At 34.8% G+C, this 12374-nt stretch overlaps 1 protein-coding gene across 5 annotated transcripts in view; it reads left to right on the top strand.

Annotated features, from left to right (window-relative positions):
- Nucleotides 1-12374, top strand: part of LOC145505852 (protein argonaute-3) — a 112863-nt gene that overhangs the window by 47644 nt on the left and 52845 nt on the right. For 3 of the 5 annotated variants that reach the window (XM_081488926.1, XM_081488925.1, XM_081488928.1), the window contains 2 exons: nt 2824-3032; nt 3977-4113. In XM_081488926.1, coding sequence (XP_081345052.1) covers nt 2824-3032; nt 3977-4113 — 346 coding nt within the window. Of the gene's footprint in view, nt 1-2823; nt 3033-3976; nt 4114-11724; nt 11819-12374 lie in introns of those variants that run through there. The other 2 variants (XM_081488930.1, XM_081488929.1) reach the window with 1 other exon arrangement.

Genomic DNA, 12374 nt, shown 5'->3' with positions numbered 1-12374 from the left:
TGGTAAAGTATATATAACATTGGGCTTCCCTTGTGGCTCGGTGGTAAAGAATCTACCCGCAGTGCAGGAGGAGCTGCAGGAGATGTGGATTTGATCCCTGGGTTGGAAGATCCCCTGGAGGAGGGCATGGCAACCCACTCCAGTATTCTGGCCTGGAGAATCCCATGGACAGAGGAGTCTGGTGGGCAACAGTCCATGGGATCGCAGAGTTGGACATGACTGAAGCGACTTAGCACGCATGCACACACACTTACCGTCTGAGCAATTTTTAAGATATGGTTCAATGGCAAAATACATTCACAACCATCGCCACCGTAAAACTCCATCTTATAAAACTGAAGCTCTGTACCCATGAAACACTTAACTATCCATTTTCCCTCCCTCAGTCCCTGGCAACCATCATTCTACTTACTGTCTTTATGAATTTGACCTCTCTCAGTACCTCATTTAAGTGGAATCATACAGTATTTGTGTTTTGTGATGGTTTATTTCACTTAGCTTAATATTCTCAGGGTTCATGCGTGTTGTCAGAATTTCTTCCTTTTTAAGGCTGAATAGTATCCCATTGTAGTTATATACCACATTTTACTTATCCATTCATCTGTTGATGGATATTTGGTTTGCTTTCCCATTTGAATATGAGTTTACTCTGCTGCTGCTGCTGCTAAGTCACGTCAGTCGTGTCCGACTCTGTGCGACCCCGTAGACGGCAGCCCACCAGGCTCCCCCGCCCCTGGGATTCACCAGGCAAGAACACTGGAGTGGGTTGTCATTTCCTCCTCCAGCGCGTGAAAGTGAAGTCGCTCAGTCGTGTCCGACTCTTCGCGACCCCATGGGCTGCAGCCTACCTTACTCTAGGGGCCTCATGTAAGTGGAGCCATACAGTATTTGTCCTCTTGTCTCTGGCTTATTTTACTTAGCATAATGTCTTAGAGACTATACCATTTTACATTTCCACCAACAGTGTACAAGGGTTCCAAATACTTCCCACCTTTGCCAACATTTGTGGGTTCATCAGTTTTTGATAGTTGTCATCCTAATGGATGTGAGGTGATATCTCATAATGGTTTTGATTTGCATTTACTTAATGACTAATGAAGAACACCTTTTCCTATGCTTATGGACCTTTTGTATATCTTCCTTGGAGAAATAAATGTATATTCAACTCCTTTGCCCATTTTTTAAATTGGGTTATTTGGTTTTGTTGTTGTTGAGTCTTAGGAATTCTTTATGTACTCCTATGGGATATATGTTTTTAAATATTTTCTCACATTCCATAGGTTGTTTTTTCACTATGTTGATTTTATTCTTTGCACCAAAGTTTTAAGAAAGGGAGATACTTTTAAGCACTTATAGAAAGTGCTTGAAGTGCTCAAAACTTGTTTCTTTTGATTATCTTTAAACTAACAAAGATACTTTATAAGGGAGATACTTTTAAGAATCCTGATTCTCATTAGACTTCTATTAACTGACGATTTTTGCTTGGAAGGATTATGATTTTTCTAATTCTGTCATTCCTTCTACATTAATAATTGGTATTCTACTGTAAGGGAGTACATTTTCTGCTCTTCTATTTATTTATCCTTATTTGTTTGCCCAAAATGTCCCAGATTTGGCCTACAGGAGCCCCTTTAAATTTGTGTGCTTTTGTCATGACACACCTTTTTTTTCTTGAGTACTTCCTTACTTTTGGACACAAGATATTCCAGGTTCATCTTATGTTTTCCCTCTGATAGTCCTGCAACTAGGCATATCTCAAAGGTGCACTGGTTTCTTCTAGTTGAGGAATACAATTTAGAAACCAAAATCTGGTTACTGGATGTGCTCATTGCTATGTTCAAACTGATTCTACTAGTTCTAGTCTATCCCTACTGGATTCTTCCTTTACTCCCTATGTTGCATATTTGTAACTTTCTTTTCCTTTAAACCCCAGACTCCACAAAATATCGCCACTTTTACTTGTTTATTCAGTCATACAGTACATATAAAATAGTTTCTGAATTACCACATGATGTCACTATAGAAAACAAATCTGATAGTAGGAATTTAAGGTTTTATTTTGTATGCAGATCTTTCGCGCTCATCCCTCTCCCACACCTCTAACTGAAAGTGTAGTCAACATACGTTATTATGTTCAGGAGTTTTAGGAGTTTTGCATTAGTGTTTTTTTTTTTAATATTCTTTCAATCTGGCTGTTATTTGTTTGAATTGCATTTGGTGTCATTTCATTTTGTATCTATTCAATTTTAGCTTTTCCCCTCCATCCTTATTTGTCTTTTTGTTGTTGTTGTAGAACTTAATTTAATATGCTTCCAAAAAATCAAAACTACACTGGAAAATATGCTCAGAATTATTAATCCCTCACTTATTTCTTCCAATCTTTTCCTTCCTATCTTTTGAAAGTTACTACATTTTCTTGTTTCTGATTCATGCTTGCTGTTTCTTTTTACAAAAATAAGCAGATACATGAATGTTTTTCTATTTCCCCCTTTCTCATGCAAAAGATAGCATACTATTTATAATCTTCTGTACTTGCTTTTTTAACAATATTGCTTAGAAATTATTCCACAGCAGTTCCAACAGATCTTCCTCATCCTTTTCTTAATAGTGCCTAAATGGGCATTTAGGTCATTTCCATGTTTTTCAGTCACAGAGTGCTAGCATAAATAACTTACTGACATTTTAGTCTATTGATTTGACATTGAGATTGGTTATTTTTTTTTATTTGCCTTCTTTTCTCTTAAATATTTTTATACATTAAACTTAAAAATATTGTATTTATCTTTTAAAACTTTTACCAGTTGACTCTTTTCCCATCAACAGGTAGATTTAGATGTTACTTTACCTGGAGAAGGTGGAAAAGATCGACCTTTCAAAGTGTCAATCAAATTTGTCTCTCGGGTGAGTTGGCACCTACTCCATGAAGTACTGACAGGACGGACCTTGCCCGAACCACTGGAATTAGACAAGCCAATCAGCACTAACCCTGTCCATGCCGTTGATGTGGTGCTACGACATCTGCCCTCCATGAAGTGGGTGCTTCTGACTTTTTTTTTTTAATCTTTAGATTTTAAGTAGGAAAGCTGTCTTCCCAAGAGTAGGTCTTGCAGTCTTTCCTTGGCTAACCTTCAGATGTTGTATATTTTGATGATCTCAGTTGAGGAATAGCATCCATACCAATTCAATGACAGAAGTAAGTTACATAAAATTTTCTGTTTTATGAAAGTAAGTGTACATCATTAGCTTAGCTATTCTGTTGGATATTTTTCAGAAAAAAATGTCTACCCCTTTTTCTTAGGAGCTATCAATCTTGAGTAACTGATACATTTTCAGTTTTAGTATTTTAGTTAAATCACCTTGTCTTAAAGGTGATTTCATTATTTTTATAACAGTATCAAATTATGTTGAAATTGTTACTCTTTTAATCATATTAGCATCTCACACATGTATATATGTATCTATGAGTATATGTGAAGGATCAGTGTGTCTTTTTAAAGAAAAATATTGTCTTGAGACTGCCTGGCAGTCCAGTCAGTGGTTAAGACTCTGCGCTTTCAATTCAGGGGGCACGTGTTCAATCCCTGGTCTGGGAAATAAGATCCCACATGCTGCGCAGTGCAGCCAAAGAAGAAAAATACTCTCTTACAAACACGTTTATCGAAGTAGCGTTTTGGTCAGTGATTGTTTATTCTGTGGCATTTTTTAAGGTTGGGACTACTTTTTAAAACTTTTTAAATAAAATTAAGCCTTACTCAAACTAATGTTAGTTTTAAGCATAGAGAATTTCAGTGAGGAATTTTTTCATTTTGAATAGCTGCTTTTTGCTTTCACAAATTTGGAAAACGTTTAGTTTCATATATTCATAATGATAGGCATTTTACTATGATAAGATTATGTACTCTAGACTCACCTGTTCTTCAGATTTAAATATTCAATGGGAAGGAAAAGATTGAATATACCATTTTAATTCTTGTAGATATACACCTGTGGGGCGTTCCTTTTTCTCAGCTCCAGAAGGATATGACCACCCTCTGGGAGGGGGCAGGGAAGTTTGGTTTGGATTTCATCAGTCTGTTCGGCCTGCCATGTGGAAAATGATGCTTAATATTGATGGTAAGAGAATTTAAACCATATTCTGTGTTGGGTAGTTGATTTCTCTATGGCCTCTGTGTGTGTGTGTGTGTGTGTGTGTGTGTGTGTGTGTGTGTGTGTGTGTATGCATACATTTTATATATAATTATATGTACTGGTGTCTTGAATTAATATTTGGACATATATTAAGACAAACAGGAAAAGCCTTTATTTTTTATTATATTTCATTTAGAAAACATTTATACAGAACTTCTCCTGGAATGCTATTAAACATGAAGTAAACAAATGAAAACAAGTATAAAAGCCATGACATGATCACCTGAGCTATTATAAATCATTTTTGTCCTTAACTAGATAAGTCAGTACTTCATTATGAAATACATATTTTAAAGGAAGAGAAGAAGACTGCTGGTCTTGGTGACCTGTAGATTATGGCTGCCACTGATGTTTAATGTTGTGCTAGTTGCATTCTCATTTTTAGGTTTGTTTTTTTTTAAACAATATTTTTATGCACATATAGTAGTAGAGCGAATAGTATGATAAACTGCTATCTATGTATCCATTATTCAGATTGTCCAGATTTTTCTACCTTTGCTTAAACTATATACATTTCTTCCTCTACTGTAGTAATTTTAAATCAGATCCCATACAGCATGTTATTTTGTTCCTACTACAGTATGCACCTCTGAAAATATGGATGTTTTCTTACACAGTCACAGTGCCACCATTGTATCTAAGAAAATTTGATCATTTAATTGTAGCTTCTAATTCCCTGTCCATAATCAGATTTCCCTGATAGTCTCAAAGGTATCTTTCTGTAGTTAGTTGGTTTAAATCAGGATCCAAGCAAAATCCACACATCACATTTGGCTACTTTGCCTTTTAAAAATGTAGTAGTCCCATTTGCTTTCCTCTTGTTTTGCTTTTTCCTATTTTATGTCATTGACTTGTTGCAGAAACTTTCACTTTTCCTCTAGAATATCCAAAAATCTGGATTTATCTTTTGTTTTCTTGTAGTGTCATTCCGTTGTTCCTTTATCCCCTATATTCCCTGGAAATGGAAGTTGGTCCTGGAAGCTTGATTCACTTCTGATTCATAAGTGCTCCATTGTGTATTGTGTTAGGAGGCACCCAGTATATAGTAGACCCAACTTCAGTGATAACTAAGATTGATCAGTATGTTCAGAGATCAGTACGCCTGAGCTCTCCATTGTATATTTCCCAATCAGTCTTTCAGTTACTGATATTCCATTCATTGACCATTGTCACCTGAATCATTTATTTCAGTGGGGATTACCAATTAGAATTTTTTCTTATTCTGGTATTCCTTTTGCATTAGATGGAATTCCTATGTGGAAAAGTGCATTGTCTTGTTGGTAATTCATTGTCTTTGATAGCTTGCTTGCTTTCTGGCACAGTAGAATGTCCAGATTCATCCTATATTTCTTCCTCTGTACCCGGCATCAGCCATTCCTTCAAGGATCCCTGGATCTTTCCAGATCAGTGCATAGTTGCATCATCATTTTCAGCTGCATCTACCATTGTGAAGATGTATTGAGAAGATATTTTTTTTAAGTATATACTGACTGCTTGCCTGGTGACTCAGACGGTAAAGAATATGCCTGCAATGCAGGAGACCAGGGTTTGATCCCTGGGTCCTGACGATCCCCTGGAGAAGGGCATGGCAACCTACTCCAGTATTCTTGCCTGGAAAGTCCCATGGACAGAGGAACCTGGCAGTCTACAGTCCATGGGATCGCAAAGAGTCGGACACGACTGAGCAACCGACATTTCATTTTCATTTAGGTGTATACTAGGGATGTTTTTATTTTTTTTTTCCGTTTCAGAACATCATTCATATATTTGTATTTTTAAGATAGATTCCAAGAGATGAGATTGATGGGTCGAAGGCAGATATGTTTTTAATTTTGCTTATTACTGCTAGATTGCCCTCCAATGAGATCATAAATATTTTGCATCAGTAAATGAGGCTACCTGTTTCCCTGTACCTTTGCCACTAGATGTGTCAAACTCGAGATTTTTGTCAATCAAATTTGGAAGAATTAGTTTCCTTATGTATTTGGCCATCTTTTCTCATATGTATGGGTCACCTTATTTCTTTTTAAAAAAATTAATTATGTCCTTTGCTCCTTTTTTTCTGTTGGATTCTTGGTCTTATTTACTGAGAGAGCTTTCTAAATCAAGATTAGCCCTCTGTGATAGGAATTGCAGATATTATCCCTGGGTTGTTATTTGTCTTTTGATCTTTGATATTATTTTTGCTTTTTGTCATGTAGAAATTTTTCTTTTGGTGACAGGTGTGTGTCTCAGTCCATCCTTTCTTTTGTAACTTTTAATATCAACTAGGGCTGGTCTCATTTTTCTCTTCCAAGATTTCTAGGCTGTTCTTATGTATCTCATTGTATAAGCTTTAGAAACACCTTGTCAGATCTAGTGGGTGTGGAAGGATGAGCTATTACTTTTACTGTGACTCCATTATATTTTTAAATTAAGTTATTGAGTCTTAAACACTGAATCTTTCTGTCCAAGAAAATGCTATGCCTTTCCATTTGTTCAGGATTACTTTTTTTTTCCTTCTGGAGTGTTTTAAAGTTTTCCTTCCCTAGTGGTTCAGACAGTAAAGAGCCTGCCTGCAATACAGGAGACCTGGGTTCAATCCATAGGTCGGGAAGATTCTCTGGAGAAGGGAATGGCAACCCACTCCAGTATTCTTGCCTGGAGAATTCCATAGACAAAGGAGCCTGGTGGGCTGTAGTCCATAGGGTCACAAAGAGTTGGACACGACTGAGTGACTACCACTTACATTTGCCGTTTCTTATTATCATTCCTGGATATTTTCCCTCTCTTTCTCTCCTTTTTTTCTTATTAAATGGACTTATATTCCAACTAGTTATTGTTTATATACATGAAGTCTTTTAATTTCTATATAGTAACTTTTTTCTCTCTGCCATATTGAATTCCATTAACTTTTCAAGTTATTTCCTTGCAGTTTCTAGGTTATAATCATTTTATCTGCAATAGTGATAGTTTTACCTCTTTGGATTTTTACACCTCTAATATTTTTTATCAGGTTATACTGACTAATTAGAACAGTGTTAACTGTTAGAGAGTAGTGGGCTTCCTCTTTATATTCCTTACTTTAGAAGGAATGCCTCCAGTGTTTCTGCATTAAGTATGATGTGTGCATGTATGTATGTATATGCTTAGAAGCCTCTGTTGGTTTCTATTTTATTGAGTACTTTCAATCAGTAATGCATGTTTTTTGTCAGATGTCTTTTTAGTATCTGGGGAGTTCTTTATATGCTGTTTTCTCCTCTTTTTAAAAAACACTGAAGTAAATTTGTGTTTCTAGATTCTTTTAATATGGCATTGAATTCTGTTTTTTAACACTTTACTTTTTTAATCAAATTGAAAAAAAAAGCAAGATTGATCTGATCTGCGATCTTCTCTTTTTTTATGCAGTCTTTTTCAAGTTTTGGTATTAATGTTTAATTTCACAAAAAATTTGGAAGTTGCCTGTGTTCTAAAATGTACAATAGTTTTTAAATAGTATTAAAATTATCAGCTCTTTTAAGATTTCATGAAATTCCCGTGTAAAATTTTGTAGCCTGGTTTGTTTCATTTTGTTCAGTGAATAGTTCTTTTAAAGCTTTCATTTACTTTGTGAAAATCAGTCTCTCTAGGCTCTGTGTATTCAGTTTTGGTATGTGATATCTTACTAGAAAATTATGTATTTTATCTATATCTTTACTAAGTAGTTTCTTATTTTTTTTAATTTTATCTATTTCTATGGTTTATCCTCATTGATTCTTTTTAATCTTTGTGCTTTGTCCTTTTTACTCTTAATTAGGAGAGTAGTACTTGAATCAACCTGTTCTCTGCTCCTCACTCTGCCACCTGCCTCCACCAAAGAGGTTTTGAAATTTTTTCTTAATTCTCTGGCTTTGTCTCCTGACTCCTTAATTTCTCTTTTTAGCTTAATAAATTTTTTCCTCTACTTTTCTTCAGTTAATTTAGTTGTTTTCCCTAACTTTTTTTTTCTCTCCTACACTGGGTCTTTCTTGTGGCCCGCCAGCTTTCTCTAGCTGTGGCATTTGGGCTCTAGAGTGCACTGGCTCAGTCGTGGCTCAGCGGGCCTCTCTGGTTGCCATATGTGGGCTTCTTTGCCTCTTGGCATGTGGGATCTTAGTTCTCAGACCAGGGATCAAACTAGCATCCCCTACATTGGAAGGCGGATTCTTTCCCACCAGACTACCAGGGAAGTCCCTTTCCTAACTTTTTGAAAGTTTTTGAACATTTTGAACTGAGTATAGTAACTCAGTTAATTTCATTTTTCTCATTGAAAAAAGAATTTAAAATGATTATTTTGGAAATTCCGTAGCAGTTCAGTGGTTAGAACTCCATGCTTTCATGCTGAGGGTTTTTTGGTCCCTGGTCAAGGAACTAGCATCCCGCAGGATTATATTATTTTCTCGAAATTCCACAGATTTCATTTGTATTTCCCCTATTATCCAATGTTGTTTGAGAGACTTTTTAAATTTTCAGATTGAAGATCTTTTTTATTTTCAGATTGTTTTGTGAATTTCTAGTTTCATTGCGTTATTTATCAGAGAATATAGTTTGTATTTCTGTTTTTAGAATTTATTGAGGTTTTTTTTTTTTAGTAACCTAACATAATCAGAATTTATGAAATGAAAGTTCAATAGCTCTTTGAAAATAAGATACAATCATTTTTTAGGATAGAGTTAAATGAATATCCATCAGCTCTTCAATTTTGATTATGTTGTTTACATCATCTATTTCCTTATTTATTTCTGTTTACTTGTCTCAGAATGGGAGAAATAAATTTAAACTTCCTATCGTGTTTCTATTTCTTTTTATACTTCCACTTTCTTAACGTTGCTACCATAGTATTGGGAGCATATATACACTTATCTTTATTCTTTGTTGTAATTTATACCCTTTACAATGACAAAGTGACTTTTTCATACTTTTTGGGCCAAAAGTCTACATTATCTAACAGAAGGATTACAATCCATGTGGTCTGTTTTCTGTGCTTTTTAAATGCTAGTTCTGTTATTAGGAACCCCATCAGTGGTTACCTTCATACTTTCATTTAATACTCATCTTTCTCTCTCTTTAAAGCAGTATCTTTTGCTTTCCTTAATAAGTAACTTTTATATTAATTTTATTCTCTTCCTTCCCTTCCGCTTCTTTATTAACTAGTTTTAGCCCATATAGCATTATTTGATTGTTCGTTATGATTTTACTTAAATTTTTACTACTTGACTCTCAGCTTTGACTCTGTTGCTGTAAAGTGTGCAATCAATGAGTTTATTCTACTTTTTATGATTGTTCTGTTTTTCACGTATTTGTATATATCATTATTCCCATGGTTTTTGAGCATGTAGCAGTTACATTCCATTCTGTCACCTGTATGTCCATTTGTTTTCATCTTAAATCTACAGTTATATGTATTGGTGCTGATTGCAGATCCTTTTGCTGACATTTTTGCTGTCATCTCTTGGTTGCAGTTTGTCCTCAAGTTACTTCAGGAAGGGGTCATATGAGTAAGAACTGAGTTTTTGCATATTGAAAACCATTCCGTCTATAGCCTTATTCCTAAAGGGGACTGCTTCTTAGTTAGACATAAAATGATTGAATCACACTTTTTTTTAATTCTATTTTTTTATTGAAATATAGTTGATATACACATTGTGCCAGTCTCTACTGCACAGCATAGTTACTCAGATATAGATGTATACACATTTTTTTTTAATATTCTTTTCCATTATGAATTATCTGAATCATACTTTCTTGTGTTTCTTATAGATACTTTCCCACTGTCTTCTGACACTGAATTTTCAGTAGAGAATTATGATGTCAACTGATTTTCTTGTCCCTTATAAGTACCTTCTTTTTTTGTCTGGTTGCTGAAAACATTTTTTACAATTATTTTGCTACATTTTTTTTCTCAATGTTGACCCTTTTGAGTCAGTTTTATTTAAAACATGGGATCCCCTTTGAGGATGTAGGTTCAACTCTTTTATCTTTTTTTTTAATCTGTCATTTTGTTTTCTTTTTTAAAAAATTCTATCCTGCTTGTTCTTTACTGTTTCTTTTGTGGTATAATTTTTACCATTTGCTCATTGTAGTTTTGTCTTCATTTTTTTAATTTAAAAAGTCTTTTTCTTCCATTTCTTTCATGAGTTCTGCAGTGCTTATTTCATTTTCTCCTCTTAACTGTTTGTCTTTCCCTGAGTTCTTAAATTTATGCTCTGAGATCTTTCTTCATAGCTGCTTTAAGAAATGTTGAATTCATAATGAAAAGTAGCATTATAGTTTTTATCTATTTTGTGGTGCTGTATTCTGTTGAGTTTTCTTTGTCAGGGATGTTGTGCTGCTTTTTCACATCTTTTAAATGGTAATTTTGTATGGGTACTTACCACTTTTGTTACTCGTATTTGAATGAGATAAGTTTTCTCAAACCACCTACTAGAAGAAACTGGAGTGGGAGAAGGAGGTGGGACAGGACATTAGGAGCAAGGTTGTTTCTCAGGTTTCTCTGCTCAGACCTCTATTCTCTTATGTTCTGATGGATTCTTTCTTCAGAATAAAGCCACATCTCCTTTGCCTCTCAATAATATATGTTTAAGGAGTTTCTGCCAGCAAGGAATTCAGCTCTTGCCTTTTAAAGTGTGTGCTCAAATGTTAACAGAGAATCTGCAAAGGGTATATGGTAGTTCATTGTACTCTTCATTTAACTTTTCTTCAAGTTTGAAATTATAGAGGGAAAATGCATGCCTTGGTTTTAAAAGGGAGTCTTATCTGAGACCTGTCACTTCTAGTTCATCCTCAATTGACTCTCATGACACTTTCTACACTCCTTTCTCTACTTCCTTCTGAGATTCCCCCATACAGTTTCAGTAGTAAACATTGCAATTCCCACTCTCTTTCTGGAGTAAAAATTTGCTGCTGTTGCCCCATTAGACTTGCTTTCATCTTTCATGACTTTCTCCCTTGCGGAGGTTCTATTAGCACTTGTCTTAAGTATTTTGGGCCATATTTGCTTACAGTTTGGCATTTTCAGGTTTTAATTGTCTCCTAGGTTCATTGAAGATATAGGATTTCTTCTCTTTTCTTTTCTCTCTCTCTTTTCAGAATATCTTTGTTCCTCTGTAATGAGTTCTAGGGGGAAAGTGGGAAATTTTAGAAATAAACTGCTGCTATTTTCCTATTGGAACTTACAAAGTTCTGCTTTGGATATTACAAAAATTTCTAAATAACTCATTGGTTGAAGAAAATTTTAAATATTTTAAACTAAAGGGTAATGAAAATAATACATACCAATTGGTATGATTAGCTAAAGCAATTCTTAGAGAGAATTTAAAACCTTAAATGCCTATTAGAAAGGGAGAAAAGCATCAATGAACTATATAGTCATTTTAATAACTTAGAAAAATAACATAATTAAATGCAAAGAAAAATAGAAGGAAATAAGAGTTTAAAAAAAAATAATGAAATAGAAAACAAATTTACCTCTATCCTGTACATAGGAAGACTTCAAAAATTTTAAAGAAGGATAGTGACATGATCATATTTGTTTTCCAGAAAGAGACCTCTGGCAGCAGTGTGGAGAATAGATAGAGGAGAAAAAAACTAATCTGAGAAGCCAGTTAGGAGGCTTTTTCAATCACTAGTTCAGGTAAGAGATGGTGATGGTCTAATGTGGGATGGAGAGGAAGGAACATATTACAAGATTAAGTTGAAAAAATAGGTTTAAAAACCATGTCCAGAAAAAAAGTTTGGGTGTAGTTACTGGTACATGGAACTGATTGGAAATGAATAGACCAGAAGGTTAACTAAGTTTTTGAAGGAATTGGTTTTTGGATATAAGAAAATATGTATAGAGAGATTGGGTTTACACAGTTGTAGGGACAACCTAGTCAAGTCTGAAGTCCTTAGGGTAGGCTATCAGGAAGGACAGGCTAGAACCAATGGGTATGGGCTGAAGCTGCTGTCCATAAGTGGAATTTCTTTTCTCTCTTAGGGACACCTCAGCCCCATTTTTAAGGCCTTTCAACTAACTGAATGAGGTCCACCCACATTATCCAGGATAATCTCCTTTACTTAAAGTCAACTGATGATGGAATTTAATTATATCTGTAAAATACCTTCACCGCAATACCTAGATTTATGTTTGATTGAATGGCAGCTAGTAACCTAGCCATATTTATATATTAAAAATTAAAAAAATTAAC

The sequence above is a fragment of the Giraffa tippelskirchi genome, chromosome 5, assembly GCF_054371585.1.
Source record: "Giraffa tippelskirchi isolate mGirTip1 chromosome 5, T2T-mGirTip1v1.2.pri, whole genome shotgun sequence".
Classification (NCBI taxonomy): domain Eukaryota; kingdom Metazoa; phylum Chordata; class Mammalia; order Artiodactyla; family Giraffidae; genus Giraffa; species Giraffa tippelskirchi.
Note: the sequence above shows the minus strand (reverse complement) of the source record. Positions and strands in the feature narration are given on the sequence as shown.